We start from the raw sequence: 20041 nt of genomic DNA, 5'->3' as shown, positions 1-20041 counted from the left end.
TTTGAGGCTGGACTTTTCAGTCACCAAACCAATAAATTCTCTTTATTGTTTCCACTAGGCTGAGCTGAGGTTTATGTTACTTACACCAAGGTTTCCAAACTACCACGTGGTGTCTAAGAAGATGGGGGAGCATATCCATCTATATGTATGTAATGTACTGGCAGGGGCCATTGTGAGACATTATTTTTTCTGAAAGGACACTTGTCCCAAGAGAAACAGTATTGTACAGAGCTCTGTGCCACAACCTCTGGTCTCTAAAGTTTTCTTGAAAGTACTACACAGTACACAGTTTAATAATAAGTGGGCCTATCAATAAAAAAACGAGTCAGGTGTCAAATGCAGCATATTTTAATTTGTTTCAAATAAAGCAATATATGTATATATATTTTTTCAGAAAAACACCAGATGTTAAATTCTACAAAAGCGCATGTGTCTTCAGCAGATCATGTTTGTCTGATCAATAAGAACTGGTTTTCAACATTAACTCTAAGGACGATCAATGGACTGACATCACTGCTACAACATCGGTTGCTACTGAGCCTCTGACCTTTAGCCACATCTTGATTTTCCTAACAAATGAGTAAATACTGCCTGGCTAAAATGCTGCAATGTCTGGATGAGAAAAAGCGTCAACAGATCAAGCAAAGCCATGAAAGTTATGAAGCAAGCTAGAGCTGATTATCAGAATTAGTAAAAATGATTAAGAGAGGATGACACAACCATACAGGGTTTGTATACTCTGATTGACTCTCTTTTGGCAGCAAGTTGGGTCAGCACCTCGGGCAGGGAACCAAAACTGAGTGAAAACTCTTTTTTCTCTCCTAGCTCAGGCCACCAACGTCACAGCTGGGACGGAGAGAACCGCGGCATCTGTGGCAACTTCTATTCTCGTGGGGCAGAGATTGCACTGTGAAACCCTAGCCACGTTACCCCGGAAAGGCCTGGCCTCCGAGTTGTCTGCAGCGTGCTGCCTTCGCCGGGGCTTTTCCGAATGGGCTGGGGCCTCGGGGGTCTTTGTCCCCAAGGGGGTCTCTTGGTTTTTGTTGCCGCCGCCTTTGTTTTTGGGACGGAAGCCGTTGTGCGGCTGTCTTCTGTGTTCATGGCGGTTGTTACCCTTCGCCATCGGATCTGCTTCATTGCCACTGCCCTGTGGCTTGGCAGACCCATTTAGCCTGTTGTTATGATACTGTGGATTAAATCTTCGTCTTTGGCTAGAAGACCCATTCTACCAAAAGAAGAAAACAGATAGGTGTTAGACACCAATGAACCACAGACAACATCGCTAGACATTAGGGAAACCAAATCTCTAAGCCACAGGTAAGCTTTTTTACACCCCAGAAGAATATGACAACATGCAAATGAGGTCAAGCTGCTAAAATCCTCAAGCTTAAAAGAAAAGCGGACTGTCTTGTAAATGGAACTCCAAGAAAATAACTGATGTTGAAAGAGAGGTTATAGCAGTAGATGACAGGCAATCCAAGAAGCAGGCCAAATAAAACCCATAAAGTGAGCTTAAAATAGAACAGAATGAAATGTAACACAGAAGCTGGGCAATGATGATTTGTCTACTATGAAAATTTCTGGGACATTCTGTATAGACTATGAATTCTCAATGGATGTATGAGGAAAATGATCTGTTTGTAATTGTTCTTCTCTAAAGCAGTTTTTCTATTTTATTTCAAAACAAATATCATAGTTCAGAAATGCTGTCCTGGGTAAACACAGGGACGAATGCAGCTGGCACATCTTAGTGGGATGTAGAGGTAATGTGTATTTTCATAGAGGTACCTAGCTCTTCTTCTCAACTTTTTGCTGTTCTCAGCCAACAAACTCTGAAGCATCGTATTGAAAAATTATCAACCTTCAACAAATCAGTCACTAAGAACATAAATGGATGAGAAGAAAGGAAGCAACGGGTTAGCCTGTGCGTCCCTGTAGGAGGGAGGGCTTCTGAGCTCCGAGGTCAACAGTAGCCAGCACTTACTGAGCGCTCACAGTGTGCTGGGCACCAAGCAAGGTACCACCTCATTCGTCAGCACCATCACCCTTTAAGAGAGTTGCTATTACGTGCTTCATTTTATAGATGAAGATGACGAATTTAAAGGATTTGCCCAAGGTCTACAGTCTGAAAATGGTGGAGCCATTCCCATTTCATACTGTCTCCTGATAAGAGTCATAAACAGGTTGTTACATGAACACAGACTTTTACTGAAAATCAAACCTCTATTATCAAAATGTGTAATTTTATGAGTTACAAACATATAAAGTTCTTAATTTGTGCGTTGTGACTGGCTGGGATAGGTTTAGGGCACACCCACCCCTGCTAATTTGGGGCCCAGCGCAGGAGAGCAAAGGCAGGCCCATGCACCATATGCTAGAGCACTGCCTCTGGCTCCACCCTCATTGTGAGGGGGCTTGGCACACATGAACGTGGACACTTCAGCAGGCATAGCTAAGCTTCGCCCCCACTCCCACAAACGAACACCCTCTGGACCTAGGGTTGTGCAAACTGGTGGTATGGTCTGCTGTCAACATGATGTATCCAGGGAAGTGGCCCCCACAACCCCCGAGAGTAGGCTTGGGGCCGTGTGGGAACAGAATTTCAGGATCTGGAGTATTGGAGCGCTTTCCAGAAGGGAGAGTGCAGATTCTGGGTAGTCACATCTCCTCAGTCTTGCTCCAGTCTCTGGGGAGGGCCGTGGCTGGGGGAAGGCCAGGAGGGTGGCTCCAAAGCACCCAGCCCAGCACAAGGGCCCCCTGCCTGGGTCTATGGGATCTGGCTTAGATCCGTAAGTATGCTTCAACCTAAACGAGCCATCGCCTAAAAGGCTTTGCTGAAAATGACAAACGGTGAGCCGAAAAAGTCTCTATGTGGATAGCATTTAGTCTGGCCGCCTTTGTTTTTAAAGAAATTTGTGAAAGGGAAACTCAGACTAAATTTTAGACTTAATTTTAGTATGGGATTTAACAAGGAGCAAAGAACAAAAGCTGTGAAGATGTATTTAGACGACAAGTAAAAATGGATTTATTATGATCTTCAATCTAGGAATATATGAAATGCTCCTGTCAAAGTGCTATTTCAAAGTTCATGAGGACATCTGGGTCCAGAGAGATGCCTGTCCGGGTCATTAGTGAGAATTCTGAAAAATGAAGACCACAGAAGCCAACAGGGCACTTAGACCACCGGCTTTCTGGAATGATTACAAAACAGTCTCTTCATTGGCGCCCTCTCTCCATTGGCGCCCTCTCTCGGAGATCATGAGAGGGGTCTTTATGGCACACCCAACTTCTGGGTCATCAAATGCCACGTCTGTTCATTCTCTAACGAAGAGGGGGAAACCGCTGCGCAAGGAGCCAGTGGAGAAGGAGGAGAGAAGGAAGACTTCTCTTTCAGGGGTCATGGTAGATAAGAAGCGATAGTCATTTTGAGATTATTCTCTTTACTGAAAGCCCAAGAGAAGAGAGAGAAGCTTGAACTAACTTTGGCCTCTTATTGGTAAAGTAGACATAAGTGGGAATTAAGTGCTCTTAAAAAACAAACGCCAGAGATCCTCTCACTAAGTGTCAGTGGCCAGGTTCTGAATCTTGTTCCCACATCTGTGCGTCCCCTTCACCCGGGGAAGACCCGAATGGGGCCACTCAAGGTCACGAGAAGAGCGCTCTCATGCAGGCGGACTCCGCCGTCAGGAGTGGAGAATGCCACTTCCTCCGCATGGGACGGCGCCGCGAAACGCGGGCAGGGTGGGCCAGGGAGCCCCGTGGGGCCAGGCCGTGCTGCTGGGATGGGAGAGCCGGGGTGTGACGCCGGGTGGCTCAGCGTCCAGCACGTCGTGCTCTTTCCCTCCTCTGCAAGCGAGTGGTTTTCCCCTGCCGGCCGAGCAGCAGGGTGTGCAGGGCCCCTGAGGGCAGCGAGGCCCTCCCCAGCCGCTTACCTGCTTGTGAGCCGGCACGGCCTGGTGGGAGGAGTCGGCGGGGCTGGGAAGACTGCTCGCCAGTTTGGGGTTTGGCGCTTTACCCTCGGAGGGCTTGCCGTGACCGGACGGCTTCCGGGCGAAGCTGCCCTGCCTGCCGGCGGCGGCGTGCGCGCTCAGCAGCGGCAGCAGGGAGCTGCAGGGCGTCCGCGAGGAGTAGCTGTTCTTTGGATGCGTAACTGCAACGAGAAAGAGCCAGGCGTTGCGGGCTGTGCCGCCAGCCCCGCTGCCTCGGAAACCCACGGGGAGACGGAGACATCGGCAGGAGCCTCAGAAAACCATCAAGGAAAGGGTTTTTTGAAAGTTGTCATTTGAAAGGGTCCCTTGGCACCTGGAAACCACCAACGTTCCTCTGTGACTTTGATTACAGCATCATCATCCAAGTCGGGAGACGTTTGTAGGAAATAAAACACATCTGAGCAACAGTCAGGTGATTCCCTAGGTCCAGAGCCACCAAGGGCAGGGGGATGATAAAATCTGGAAGCCCCCTCGGTCCTGTCCACAATGCACTCTGCCTCTGGGGTGCCCTGACCAGCCCCGTGCCTGCTGCCCTTGTCAGAGCCCATACCAGGCGGGACTGCAGAGACAAAGAAGACCGGGAGGTGCATGGACACTTGGCCCGGGAGCCACTAGGTTCTGAGAGCACGGCAGTGGGTGACGCTGGGAGTTAGGAATCTTGTCACCTGGGTCGTGCATATGCCCTGATGGTGGGGCCAGCCTGCCAACGCAAGAGATGCCCAAAAGCCTCTTCTATATTCCATGAGAGCTGCAATATCCGGCCTTTTATCAACCCCGTTTCTACAGCCCCACCGCAAATCTGCACTGATTCCCGTGAGGCTGAAGTCAGCGCTGGTTCATTAGACAGATCCCACGGCTCAGGCAGGTCTGCTCCACGTTTATTATCCCATTCCCGCTGAGCTTGAAAGGGTGGTTTCGGATGGGATGATTTCTAGGTGATCATGCTGAGTTGGGGCCGGAGGGCATCAATTCAAGGATAAAGGTTCACTGGAATTTGACTGCCACGCTGGACAGCAAGAATCTTAAAATTGTCACCCATCTTTAAAAGCAATTTTCTCTGCTACCTGTGTTGGATCAGACTTAATCCTAGGGCTCTTCCAGAGGATTGGGGGCGACTAGGAGGGATCACACATTAGAAATAGGAAGCACAGGGATGTGTTTCTAGTCCCTTTGTTTTATATGGAAGGTGTGACAGCATCTTGGGGCTGTCCAGCATGACCAGGGACTTCAGTGCCTCCTGTGCTCACTAGACTCAGTGTCATGGGGGTCATTACTTCTGACCACTATTGTTGGTTCAGGAGCTGTGGGCTCTCAACAAAGCTGAGAAGAAAGGGGCCTTTTAAGGACTCTTGTCTCCCACAGGGAAGCTGTCTTTCATGGGGGACACTCGGAGTTTAGTAAGGGATGGTTCCTCCCACTAGATGGCTCTGGAAGTGCTCTGGAGGGAAGCAGGTGGAGCTGCATGCCCACCCCCCTCAGACCGGTGACAGTCACTGGGCATCAGGGTCTCACTCATCATCAGGCTGAAGTGGAAACTGGATGGGCAGTTAAGTTTCTAGCTGTGAACCAGGCTGTGCTTTCTTAGAGACAGGGCCAAAGCTGGGCGTGGAGAATGGCAAATGGATAGACTCTTTCATAAGGGAGGTGGCGTACAGAAAAGAGATAATTTATAAGAAAAGCAGTCAGAAAATCAGGTAAATTGCCTAAGATATGTCAAGGAGGATGCTCACAGCAGTGTTATTGAAATGGTACTGGAAACAACTAAATGTCCACAATCAGGGGACTGGTTATCTCAATTATGTTTAAATAAATTATTGGTTAAATATATTGACGTGGAAAAATGTCTACCAAATATTGTGAAATGATAAAAGCAAATTATATTACTATATGTGTATGTAGGACGGATAGTAAATTATAATATGTACTATAATACATAATTTACAGAGTAGATTATATGTGTGTAAAAAGTGTAAAGGAGACACAAAAGTAATGTCATGTTCTATTTAATATAGTTCTGTAATTTTTAGATCAAGCTTATATATATATATATATATTTGTGTGTGCGTGTGGGTGAGTGTGTGTGAGGAAGACTGTCCCTGAGCTAACATCTGTGCCAATCTTCCTCTATTTTGTGTGTGGGATGCCACCACAGCATGGCTTGATGAGTGGTATGGATGTCCATGCCGGGGATCCGAACCCACGAATTCCAGGCCGCCGAAGTGGAGCGTGCAAACTTAATGCCACACTTATATTTTTTTATACTCAGAAAAATAAAAACAACTTCTACTTTGAAAAAAAAGTGCAGCCAAATCTCAATTTTTCAGCTGACTATTGGAGGCTGTGGATATCCCAGGGCCCTCCCCAGTTTTTCCTCCTTGTGGCTGTCCTGAAAGCCATTTTCATGCTCATTCCCACCTCCCCTGGGGGTGCGCTGGAGTAGGGGGAAAGTATCAGCCAACTCTGTTGTACTTTAGCTGCTCTAATTAAGGCTTAATAGTGAACAAGATGAAAGCTGCTGGGCGAGTGAAGTCTCTTATTGTCTGCAGACGTCACTCAGCACAGAGAGCCAAGGGAGAGGCTCCGGGCACTGCCGAACAGCACACACAACAGCTGGGCCCTTCAAAACAACAGCCGACTGTTCCCAGAATTCTCAGGAAGACTCCCTCTCAGTGAACAGGGCTCTGCAGAAGCAAGCTATTTGAAATCAGAGAGGCAGTTTATCTGGCAGTGCTTAAGAAAAGTTTGCAGAAGATAGAAACTAGTTGACCTGTTCCGTTCCGCTTAATAAATCCTGGGGATTTACTGATGGGCAGTGGCATTTGAAGACTCTAAGTTCAAATCATGACATTTCTAGTGACTTGTGTCATGATCTCAGATTATTAAATCTCTTTAGACTTCACTTCAGCGCTCCAGGGGGACCGCACACCTGACATTTCCCATATCAACGCCAAACGGCACCAAGCAGACTCACACAGAGCTATTTAGCAAGTATGCAAAACTCACTTTCTCCGCAGAGCATGATTTGGGCCTTTAGCTGTTCAATGTCACAGGAGAATCGGGCAGCCTTCCCGAGCTCTTCGTCATATTTACGCTCGCTGACAAAGTGCTGGAGGAAAGAAAGAACACAGGAGCCCCACAATTACAGAAATGATCAAGGCACACTGCAGATCGATTCACTCTGCTCTCCGCTCCTCTGACGGTGTGAACCAGCTGGGGAATCATGCCAGCTCGGTCACTGTGAGGCTCCATTAACCCAGGCTTGGTCCTGACCTGCCTGGAGCATGATCAACTTCTTGTTCTGGAATATGTGGGGGTCCTGTCTTTCCCCTGCCTGGGCTGTGATACAGTCAAATCGTGTGTCTGCACTCATCTCTTTAACTTTTAGCATCCCTCGCCCTCGTTCTAACGCTTCACAGTCTGCTGCAACTTTCCGGGTTGCATTCCAGCAGGGTCTTCCTAATTTGGCCAATGGTATTAACCCTCAAGAGCAAACATGTCATCATTCCTAGACATCCATCTCTATTTTAATAGAGAACCAAGAAGTCCCAAAAGCTTAGTATCTAGAAAACATTATCTTGAATGGTAGAATTTCAAGTGCTGTTAAAAGAAGTGGGAAAGAGATTATTTTTCACTTCATTTAAAGTTAAGATCTACGTGTAGATGACGGAGTGAGAAATAGAGAAATAAATATGACTCAGTCCCTCCTTGAGTTTACCAGGGAGTTTAGCACATGGCAAGGCAAACGCATACCACTAAATACAACAGAAGGTAGAATGTGGTCGGTGCATTAGGATTATAAAAGAGGAAAATTATTTCCTACTGAGGGGAATAGGAAAGAGTTACGTAAGTGGAAGCGTTTGAGCTAGAACATTAAAAAAAACTATTGAACCCCTACCAGACATGGGCCAAATTCTTAACAGATAATCTCATTTTCATCTGATCACGTTAATATGAAGTCACTACTATTATTATCTCTAATTTACAGAGGGGAAATCAAGGTTCTAGGAATCTAAGAAAATATGTAATTTATCTAAGGTTGCAAGATCTAGACTCTTTCACCCCAAAGCCTGTGTTATTAACTATTTTATGTTGAGTGGGATTATGATTGGCAGAAATGAAACTTGGCAGATAAGTAGATTTCAACAGACCAGGAAGCTGGCAACTCCATATTCCTCACCTGCTGTTCTAACAAGGGGAAGATGCAAGTTGAGATATATACACTGGAGTCCAGTGTGGATTTTATTCCGAGGGGAAGGGTGGACCATATTGGGGGAGACCAGATCTGCTCTGGGGATATAACTCTGGTCTGAGGGTGGATGAGCAGGCTGGAGGGAGGCACTGGAGGCAGAAAGGCTAGTTAAGAGGCCATGGCAATTGACTGGGTGGGAGGCAACACAGTCCAGAAGAGAAGGTGAGAAAGGAAAGACCTCTGGAGCGTCTCAGTACCCTCAGAGGGGTCCTTGTCCCCATAGGGCTCCTTTTCATGCCTAACCAGGACGGAGGGAACTGAAAAGTCACCTGCCACTTTCTACCATATCCAGCCAGTTTTATGCCCAGATGAGCAGGCAATCCTACTTATAAAGCTGGCAGCAACTGTGTCTTCAAAGTACTCTGGATCCCAAGAAAGAAGTGGTTCAGAAGCTGGAGTGCACATGCGTGTGTGACGTGTTTAGTATACTGGGGATAAAGAGGAGGATAAGGGGAAACTTATAAACTCTAACTTCCCAGCTTGTTGTAGAGACTTGTTTTTGCCTTTCTGGTAACTGCACCCCATGCAGTTTCGAAGCTCCAGGGTCTTGGTGGGTCTGTCAATCAAGACCTCTCTTGGCCAAGTGGTGGATGTGACCCAAGTGGAGGTGTAGCAGAATCTCTCTTTAGGATTTAAATCAAGTAGGGTGGCACAAAGGCTCAAGCTGCCTGGTGGTCACTGCCTCTGACAGTGCCCTGGAGAGTGTCTGGTAATGACTGCCTATGTTACCTGGCGGCTGCCTGGGTTTCTGCCTCATCGCAGCCGGGAGTCTTCAGATCACACTCGGCTTTGGTGAGCTACACTCAGATTCTTTCAAATTCTACTTGTTCTTGAGGTTGGCCAGGCTCACTTTCTGTTGCTTGCAACTGAAGAAATCTAATAAATACATATTTGTGGGTGGTATTCTTAATAAAAGGGCAACTAAGCTAGGAAAGGATGTAGGAAAGCAGGCTCCACATATTGTCCATTCTGTAAAATCTTCACTTACACTAAGTTCACACTTAGTGTGTGTTCACGTGTGTGTTTATAGTCATACACATAAATTACATATGCTGAAAAGAATATCCCCATCCCAGCTATAATTCACAGTTGACTGCATTTTATTTAGGTCAGTCTCCACTAAGAAAATAGCTTGTACCTCTCCTCTGCATTAACATACCCCTTTGAATGGCAGTATACTTCAATAGAGTGTCTAGATGGCTCTTCCCCCTCCTGTATGCTCTAGTCCAACTTTGTGAAAGAGAGCTGGGTGTATGACATTAGAGCCTCAGAGAGCAGCACTCTATGGATGCAAAACAAACATAATGAGGATCAGATCTCTGGCTCAGGGTCCAGGCTGTGATGTTTTAGAACTGACCTTAATTTCTGCCCTGAGTTCGGCCAGCTGCATCTCTGCCATCTGGCTGGCTAGATCGGTAAGCCTCTTCAGTTCTTCTGCTTTCTTCTGACGAGCAGTCAGGATTTCCACTGCCAAACAAGAAGGAATAATACGTTAGGGCCAGCGATTTGAGCATACTCAATGACCTAATTTCTGGAATCAGTGCTCCCTCCACAGACTGATGGCTTTGCCGGGCCATGGCTTTGTGTTCTGAGTTCGTCACCGAGGTGGCTTTGCCCTTGGTGCTCATTACCAACCACCCATTTCTGGATGTCCTTATCCACCAATCCCCAAACCAAACACATCCTTTCTGATTCACCGAACACCCACAATCTTCTTCATTTTCCTCACTGGCATCTGATCTCACTTACTTCATTTAGACTTTTAAATTTGTGCATTACTCAGAACAGCTAGCTCCAAAAAAAGACACTTATTAAAATCCTCTCTGAATGCATTGCAAAGATAGGAGTCCATTAAGCAAACCCATCTTCTGTATGTGCTGTACTATGAAATTCTAACAGCATCAGACCTCTGAACTTTAACACATGTTCACTTACGGCAACTAGCTGTGTTATTGGAATAGGACATAAAAAGTTTACCGTATTAGCTTTCTGTGAGCTAAAAATGTCTGTGCTTTTGATACTCTGCAGATATGTTTCCATCCTGCAACCAGAGAGAAGTTACAGACCAGAGAGTCTTGTCTTTGTTATAAGTGTCCCCAATGAAACATTTCAAGGGTGAGTGACAGCCTGCTTGAACTGGATTCATGTGGACTCTTTAGCATCTGCGCATGCAGAGAGGACACATGGGAGCTCTCTGGCTCCACATTTCACACATCTGTCACATGAACCAAAGGTTCAAGGAGATGTAGTTGCCCACAGGTTAATTTGTGCATGTGCGTGTGTATTTCCCAAAAGATCATGGAGCTCAAAAGCAATGCATATAAACACATCAGGTGAGATTTAAATGTGAAGTTTGATCTTCTAATAGATAGACTTGTGGTTCTTTAATTCAATCACACATGAATAGCCCTCATTTCTTTTGGACAAACATTTTGAGTTATAAGAAAAGAGATGTCTATCTAACTAAGAGGATATCGTGTCGAATTCATATTCCATTCTGGATTGAACAAGGGTCAGCTGCTTCATTAGACCAGATTCACAGCACACATGCAGAGCCAAACAATGTGACTTCTGATTTTAAGAGTTCTTAATTTATAAATGTCAAAACAGTCACCCCAAAAACCCCAAAGGAAGTTCAGAAGCAATCAAGAGTTAAGATTTCTACAAACCATAAACCATTCTTTAGACAGACTGAGAAATGTCATCTTTTTATGCTGACCAATTTGAGATGTCAATACAATAAGTAATCTGTAACTTATAAAGCCTAATTATCTGCCAAATGATGCTGATCCTGCTTGGATTATTTACCAAGACTTCCCTACCTCCCATTTACAATACCACGTAGCTGGGCAGAGGCTGACTGACCTGGGCCTGGCGGTCTTGCAGAATACAGAGGAGCTGGTGAAAAACTTGTCCCCATGATGGGAGTAAAAGGAATTCTTGTTTGAACATAGGACACTGTATTACCGAATGATGTCCCGGTTACCCAGTCAGATCAGAGGTCACAAAAAGGTGGCCCACTGTCACTTTCGGCTGCAGAGTACATATGTTTTATTTGCTCCACACGTTACTTTTACAAATTAATTGCCTACATTTGAAAATGAGGAGATTCTATTTGAAAGCTGGATTTCTGGCTTCTCTTAAAAGATTGACGTTCTGGCCACAGTTGGCAGCATTTCCACGTGGCCACAGTTGGCTAGAACTGAGGAGTTTTCCCCTTTTCAGATAGAGCATGGTGCCCAGTGTGCCATGGTCACACCCTGCCCTGCTCGGCTCATGACTGTTTCCTGCCTGGCCCCTGTCGGCATCTCCGATCACGGCAGACACTGTACATGTAGTTGTTTGTGTCCACGACACCTAGGGCCTGGTTCACAGTTGGTGCCCAATATATGACCTGAGTGAAGGCCTGAAGGAGTGAATCAGTCCAATACTGAAAAGGAATACGCAAAGAAGGATGGAAGTTCCTTTTCTACAGGGGCCACTTAAGAATGTCTGGGACTCATACCTTTGATTGATTATTTTTTTGTTTGCCATTATAATTCAACATAAGGTTGAGACTATGATCTTGAGCAAGACGCTGAAATGAGGTACTCTCCTCTTGCAAAGATAAAAAAGAAATTCGGAAGGCCCAGACTTGATGGGCAGAGATAAAGGGTCAGCAGACCTTGAGTGATGGCACCATTAAACAGATCTGACTTTTCTTAATAGATCATTTGTGGGACTGGTGGCAATTAGGGGTAATCGCTCTTTTTGATTAACTAGAACTTGGGCATTCACACCAAACAAAAGATTTTTTAGAAATAGATATAAATGGGCTCTAAAATAGGAATGCAGGTGCAAGATCACCAATAAATCTGAGTTTACACTCATGCAAATGTGCATGGAAATGAATACTTTGCATCAGCAAGTGTTGCGATGAGTTTTACATATAGTCTCATTAACATTTCAAAGCCTTTCATTATGAAAAAGCCTTAAAACTTGAGATCTAAAGCCAATATTCTTTGGAGGGGGCAATATTTTCACCTCAAAAACATCAATCACAGAAACAAAAAGAAAAACAAAACCAGATCAGATCCTAGAATTTAAAATAGAACCGTAAGTATGTTTCGAAAACTCCATCCTTGTGGAAATCTGTAGAGGGAGACAGTTCCACACAGCTTTAGATTTTCACTGCATTCAGGACGTGATTAATATTATTTAGGTACTTTTATAAACAGTATCTGGAACGCTGACATCATTTTCTCAATGGGATTTATATATTCCTTCAAGTTTCTAGAACACATTGGAAGCTTGTTCTTATTGCTTGAACCATGGAATATTTTAGGGCTTTTCAAGTAATACTCCTTAGCAGAGGGTGCACCCGAACCCCTGGGGGGCCAGGAGCGGGGGCAGAAGTAGGTTTTCAAGCACAAAGATTCTTTGAAATCCTTTTTATGCCTTAAAAGCTCTTGCGAATTTTGCATTTTACTTCATAATATGTCTGTGTTCCTGTTAATATAAAGTAATGTTCTCTTCCCATGTCTCTAGTAAATTTGACACTCCACGAAGAAGCCTCTGTAGGCCTTCAGTTCCCAGGGTTTGCAGACGAGGTGTGAGGCCGTGCACTACTGCACGCTGCGCTGCTTCATCTGTGGAGTATGACAGTCACGCACACCAGGCAGGGGTGTTGTGGAACCACATGAAATAGGCTATGTGAAGTGTTTAGTACAGTACACTCAAAAATGCTAACTACAAATATCATTAATAAAATGAGATGTATTCATCTAGAATACACTTCTTTTGCAATTACTAATATTGGATCCCATAGCCCATAAACACTGAAGCAGTTACAATCATTCATTTAACAAATATTAGGAAGTACCTACAGTCTTCTCAGCATTGTGTTAGGTACCATGAGGGACAGAGGAGCTTATGTTATAATTGAGGGAATATGGTTTATAACATGTGCAGGAAATGGGAAATGTGGAAAATACTCTTGAGACCATAGATGAGCAAGCTTAAGATGGTGGTTGTAAAGACAGTTCAGTTCTTAGTGGGGGAAATTCAATGGTTCCTTCCATCTGTGGAGAAGACACAGAGCTGACACAGCAAGTCACCTGAGAGATGCCACAGAACCCCTCTGAGGGGGCTGGACTAACTTCTTTACTAATAAGCGCCTTTCCCTTTTTGCACACACAGTGGGTCAGCACTGGGCTGAGCACCTGCCACGTATTTTCTCCTTTTATTTTTACAATAACTGTTTGAGATAGAACCTATTCTTATTTTCCCTTTTCTGATAAGTGACCTGAGACTTGAGAAGTTAATAAAATGGCTCAGGGTCACACAGCTAGTAAATGGGTGGAACTTCGATTTGAACTCGGTTCTGCTTGCCTTTAATGCATGCGAACTGGCTCCCCAGGGCTCTGGGTGGTTCTGAACCCAGGAGCTGCAGCGCCAGTTCCTGAAGCTGGGTGAAGCTTGTCAGCCAGTCTAGCCGTTCCAGCTAGGCGGGACGCTCCACGAGTGATGGCCCCATGCTGTGCTGTTTATCCCAGTGCCCAGCAGTGCAGAGCGAGGAGGAAGCATGAAGTACATTTTATTGATTGTCTTAAAAACAAGATGCTATCCAGAGATGCTCCAAATTCCACAGGCTTGGCCCGTAATATTATTATCCCAAGAAGGAAGAATGAGCATGTGAAATCTGAAAATCTGAGGCCTTTTGTAAACCTCTTAGAAAGTGATATGCTAGGAACTTTATATTTTGGGGCCAGAGAAACATTTGTGTCCGTTTGGCTGTTATCGTTTTTATCAATAGGACATGAAACTAAAAAGAAAAAATAGGGTAAAACTGAGAAATGGAAAATCCCAAGCCATGTGGTAATCTACTTTTACAGAAATCAACAAATTTCTTAAGAATAAAGTAATTTCACAATCAAAGGGATTGTGTAACTACCTAATATTCCACAGCTTAACCTTGGATCACACTTAGTTTTATTTAATAAAACCTGCTGTATTTTAGATTCTAAAATGTTATTTACAATTATTTAGAAAAATTGTGTAACAAAACCAATGATAGCTATTTTCCATAAAGTGGCTATTGAATCATGGCCATGGGCCAGGCAAGAGAAATAGAAAAAGAGTGAAGAACCTGGTCTGAGCCTTCATTCTGGTAAAAAGAAAGGCACTGCAGTCAAAGGTGAAGGAATTTAGCTGCAAGCTGGTTTGGGGGGCAGACTGCCATTTATCTCATTCACCAGATAAAATTTGGGTGAGGATGAAGAATTTAAAACGCCCAGGAGATAAGGATCGTAAAACTAAATCCCAGCTGAAAAGTAGGGTCTTAGGGTTCCCGTGAACACAGCCGACTGATTCGGTAGTGGGGGGGCTCAGCCTGCCCACCATGGCCTGGCGTTGAGTCTGGCTGAGCCATCTTGTCTCTGCTGAAATTTCCAACCCACGAACCTCAGCCTGCTTGGGGTGGCAGACCTGCCCTGCTAGCTGTGGAGGAGCTTTACAACAGTGGAAAGGATTAGAAATAAGTAGAAAGATGATAAAACCAATCAAACCCAGAGTACCAATCTTTTGTGTTAAATTTAGGAAAGTGTTTCAGTGGTCAAGACCATCTGAGTATACTCATTATTTAAACAGAATATTTGGCACCTTGGGCAATCACACTTGTGATTTCAACATAAAACATGTAATTGATTTTCTTTTGAGGTGTTAAGTTGGCAAGTGTCAGTGAACTTGACCAAGCCTGTAAACAGAACTGGAGTGTTTGAAGGAAATTTCATTTAGCACATCTCGGAGTTTTAATTATTAATCTTCGAACAGTCGCTTAAAAGCTTGGCATACTTTGCCCATTAAGTTTGTGAGTCTGCCTTGTCAGGCATCTGAAGTGCCCCAAAAAAATCAGATAGATTAAATTTATAAACGTAATTCAAAATATTGAGGGGAACTTGAGTACATTTCAAATGGGACTCAGTTTTTAGGGGAATTGAATTTGTTAAAATCGAGTTAGTTGCACCTAAGAAAAAACAAGTGGAAAGGGTTGTATAAGCAGTATAGTAAGATTTGTAAGTTGTGAAGGCTTAAAAACTGATGTTTTAAAATTTAATACTAAATTCAGTGTCATTTGAAACCCAATTAAACTGAAGTGGTCCTGTGTCTGCACAAAAGTCCCTGTGGGCTTGAAATAACCCAGTTGACACCTGCCATTTGCTGGGCGGCTGTCCCGCCATGGGCTGGGTGGGCGCTGCTGCCCTGTCCTTCTGCCACATGAGGTTACTCAGTTTGCAGGGGCTCAGTGACTTGCCTAAGGTTACAGAGCTCATACGCCAGGATTTCAGGGTGAATGTGAGGACCCCCCGAATCCGGGTCACCGTCAGTCTGATCTGTGGATTGTTTCCGACTGGGAGGCCCCTGATCAAACTACCACGTGTCTACTTACTGGCTTCTTCTTTAACTTTATCCATTTCTGCCATTAATGAAACTTCTTTGTCAATGATGCTGGGGGAAACAAAACAAAAACAAAGAAGGCTTAATCAAAGATAAGCTTTCAATAAACACTGGAAGTAAAAGAAAAGTTATTGTCATTAAACAAAATACAAAATTACCATAAATATTTCTATGTTAGAATGCCAGCAGCACACTCTGCCTTTCCAAAAACCAGGCCACGTGGAAGGGATGCTCCCAAGTATTACATAGTGACATCTGCTGATTAAATCATTGTCAGCAAATCTAAAAAAAATGCCTTTTCAGACTTTCAGAATTGTGCTGCTTTGAATTTAAATTTGGGAATATTTTTGCCCTATGAATTCTAAAGTTCCAAAACAATATAATAAGTTCTTGAGAAGCTGCCACTCAGGGTGTCAAGGCCTGCAGTTCTCAAAGGCCTCTGTGCTGGGAGGGAGGGAGGTGGGCTCAGTTCTGATGCAGGCGGTCCTGGGACCTGCTCGGAGAAATTGGGTCTGGGTCCTCGATCCACAAGCTCTATCATACGAGTCTGTGCCTTCTCATTCCCCAAAGAAGCATTTCAAGGTTCAGATTAACTTTTTTCCATTACATTTATTTTTTGGTTAGTCCTTTGAAAAGCTATTACCTGCATAAAGTAAATAATTATCCATCCAAAAGTGCATTCCCCCCCATCCTGACTCCTCGTTTCCCTCCCAGAAGGAGCACATCATCAGAAATCCTTATATCTCCTTTCACAGCATTTTATTCTATATAAGCATAAAAGTCAGATGTTTCTTTATTTTCATTTCAACCACAGATATTTCAATGTATGTCTCTAAAAGGTAAGGACTTTTGGAGAATATGTCTGTATACTACAATACCTAAAAACATTAACGATAATGTAATGTTATCAGATATCTACTCTGTCTTCAATTTCTCTAACTGTCCCAAACTTTTTTTTAATAGTTTGTTTGAACCAGGATTTAAGTAAGGCCCGTTTGTTGCAATTGCTTGAATGTCTCTTATATCTGTTTTAATCTATAGATTCCCTTCCATCTCTTTTTCTCTCCTTTGCAATTCATTCGTTGAAGAAGCAGTTTGTTCATCCTGTGGAGCTGTACAAGGTCTGAATTTTGCTGACTGCATCTCTGTGGTGTTACTTAACACATTCTCTTATGTTTCGTGTAAATTTGTTAGGAGATGGAGACATTTGATTAGATTCAGATTTGCTTTTTATTTCAGGAGCTATACTTTGTTAGTTCCACCAGCAGACAACACACTTATAAATATTCCTCCTGAAAAAAAATCAAACCTGAATGTATTCAAATTTCTACATCTCATAACAAAGCCATGGGCAATGCAAAGGAATCTATTTTGTATGGTCTTAGCAGCCACTGATGATCGTTGCCTAGATCAACAGGGTTTGAAAAAAGGGGATATTCAAATTCAAAATGATTCCTTCTTCATTTATTTACTGGGAATCTTCCATAAAGAGAAGCTTTCCCTTATCAACTATTTGGGTTACCATGGAGTACAGTTCAGGTGAGGCAGGATAAAGGCTTGGCTCTCTCTTTTTATACTGAAAACTGGAAAGTTTCCAAAGTCATAGTTGGTTCCTTAGAATCTTCCAAAAGTACCCAGTGAGATTTTGCTGTTTGCGTGGCTTAGCCATGAGCTCGCGCGGGATGCGCCTCTTCCCCTGCAGCTGTCTCCCTCAGTACTGCTCGCATTGCTCCAGCAGACGTACTTTTTTTTCTCCATCAGATGTACTTTTAAAATTCAGAGTGTGTTGAAAACTTATTTCCTCTTAAGAGGAAACATTTTGTAATATTTGTCAAGGTCAGGAGTGGTTCCTGGGCTCCGTCTATAGGAGTTTGGGGCTCCGCGTGCAGATGACGTGATGTAAACGCTTGGAGAGGAAGGGACTGTGTGCTGAGGAGCTCAGCTCTTTCCAGCCAGGAAGTCCTCGTGGGAAGAACCGACGTGGACAGTGGACAGCAAAGTCTCCGCTGCTGGGCTCGAAGCCCAATCCACCAAGCGTGGACATCAGCTGTCCCCATGGCGCATATGGCTTAAGGTCACGGGACATGATCACTTTGGTGTAACCAGCACATCAGGACACCTGCACCTTATTTATTGACATTACATAGGTATGATGTCAATGTGTTTTAAATCTAGGAAATACAGAAAGGTGCCTGGTGGGAAGGAAGTCTTTATCCCATCTCTGTCCCAGCTCACTCAGTGCCCCTCCCTGGAGGCCTGCGCTCTTACCAGCTTCTCACGTTTCTTTCCAGAGACCATCTATTAATAAACCAGCATATATTTGCTAATTGCATGAGATGCTGGGCTAAGTCAATAGGCCCGTGCCCCTGTGACTAGGAGGTATATTTAGCTTCTCTGTCAAGTTCACAATGTAGCCACAACAGAGGCCAAGCGATTTTTCGTTTTTGTGTTCAACAACCCTCTTAGAGGGGACAGTTCTGTGTTAGTTTAGGGAACCAAGGCTACTGGATAAGCTGTTAGGAGAGAAGGTGAGAACCTAGAGATGGGGGTCGGGAGCCCGAATTACAGCACCGTGGTTAAGCTACTCTGCCTGGGACAATGTTTTGAATTTTTGTCCCCTACAGACAGGAAGGCAAGAAGAGGGAGAGAGAAGAGCCAGCAAGAAGGCTGGGCGCTGTGTGGGGTGAAGAGCCGGGGAGAGATCACCAGCAGTGGGGTGGGCAGAAGAACTGCCGGGAGCCAGGGGGCTGAGACACTACTGCAGGGCGTGCGCGGGGAGGTGTGGTTTGGGAGCCTTGCTGGGGACATCCAGATCCTCACTCCGCTTGGTGGGCGTGCTCTGAACGTGCGCAGGTGTGCGTGCACAGACACTGAGGAGGCAGCTGGGTTTCACGTTTGGGTGAGGGCAAGGCTGAACAGACGGAAGAGGCCACAGCCAGAGGGCAGAGGGAGCGCGAGAATGTTAATCCCCACCCCTACCCCCACCCCCGGCACAAATCTGAGAGAGGGCTGTGGCCTTCCAGGGGACCTGGAACAGGAGTCCAGGACAGCTGCTTTGGAACTCGAGGGGCTGCAGACTCCGGTTGCCACATGGGCTCCAGGTCATGTGAGACTTGCAGGTAACTCGTGCTCCACTCTCTTCACCAGTGGAGTGAGTGGGCTGCACAGGTTTGGGACGGCTGTACAGGAATATGCCACAGAGAGCTCTAGAAATGGGGAGACTGATGCAACAGTCCTCCACTGGACAAATGTTTGCTGAGTGCCTGCCACGTGCCAGGCAAGGGTGCTGGGGCTGGGATACAGCTGTGGATCAAAAACAAGGATTCCTGCCATCCCTGTGGAGCCTGCATTCTTTGTGGGAGAACTGAGAGGAAGAAGGTGAGAGGCGAGGAGTCGATCTGACTGGGGAAACAGCAAAACAACAGACGGAGGGGAGAGAAATGAGGCTGCCTCAGCCCTCAGTCAACTGGAAGGCTTCTAATTAGTGTCTCCAGGCTTGGAGAGCACGCGACGTACACAAGCAAACACGACCTGCGCAGGATACGAGCTCGGGAGTCTGAGACTTCCAGTGGGTGGGAGAGGAGCTGGCTGCAGTGGGGGTCCCCCAGCCCCTCAGTCCCCAAACAAGGTCACAGACCCTGCAGGCTGGGAACCCCGCAGCCTGTGTGTGTGTTGGGTGGGGAGGATGGTGTAAGAAGGGGCCTTTGCTAAACTCTTTACCAAGATCAAGGTAAAATTTTTCTTGATTAAATTGGTTAAAATAATAATGTGCCTGGAGGGTTTACAAGATGGACATTTGGAGTGTAATACACATCCCCAGGTCTAACGCATATTAAACAAAGCTGGGTATCCACACAACAGTTAGTTCAGGCCTTCTGGGCTAAAACAGGAGGAAGGAAAGTTACACAATAAATTATTACTCTGCTGAATGCCCACTTGAGTTTGCGGAAAAGTCCTGGGAAGCTGGCATCAACCGTCCTTCCATTCCTCCGGGTATTTCAACAGAAGACGGGCCTCGAGCTGCAGTCGTTCGAGCACTGTGGTGTGGGCCTGCTTTCAACGCCCCTGTGCGTAAAGGCGCACCAAGGAGTCTGCTGAGTCAGGGCCTGCTCAGATCTGAGGAAGGGAACGCGAACCAGGAGCTGGTGCCGGCTGGAGGCAGCCCCAAATGGCCCTCAAGAATCTCACTAAGGTGCCCCGGAGGGCTTCCTGGGGTCCTGCCTCCAGGGCAGCAGGCTTGTGGGAGGGAAGACCGTGGGAAGTGGACGCGGACAGTGAAGAGGGTGAAGCAGTGGAGGCCAGCCTGTCCCCTGGCAGGCTGTCAGACAGCGAGGAGCCAGCATCATGACAGGCTGAGAGCCAGACCAAA

General features: G+C 45.4%; 1 protein-coding gene across 31 annotated transcripts in view; it reads right to left on the bottom strand.

Annotated features, from left to right (window-relative positions):
• Positions 1–332: 332 nt before the first annotated feature.
• Positions 333–20041, bottom strand: part of SPATS2L (spermatogenesis associated serine rich 2 like) — a 166526-nt gene continuing 146817 nt past the window's right edge. For all 31 annotated transcript variants that reach the window (XM_070580536.1, XM_008540901.2, XM_070580543.1 and 28 more), the window contains 5 exons: positions 15665–15723; positions 9596–9705; positions 6993–7095; positions 3933–4150; positions 333–1225 (listed from right to left, as the gene is read on the bottom strand). In XM_070580536.1, the coding sequence (XP_070436637.1) occupies positions 827–1225; positions 3933–4150; positions 6993–7095; positions 9596–9705; positions 15665–15723 (889 nt within the window). In that variant the 3' untranslated portion in view covers positions 333–826. The remainder of the gene's footprint in view (positions 1226–3932; positions 4151–6992; positions 7096–9595; positions 9706–15664; positions 15724–20041) is intronic.

Source organism: Equus przewalskii, chromosome 17, assembly GCF_037783145.1.
Source record: "Equus przewalskii isolate Varuska chromosome 17, EquPr2, whole genome shotgun sequence".
Lineage (NCBI taxonomy): Eukaryota > Metazoa > Chordata > Mammalia > Perissodactyla > Equidae > Equus > Equus przewalskii.
Note: the sequence above shows the minus strand (reverse complement) of the source record. Positions and strands in the feature narration are given on the sequence as shown.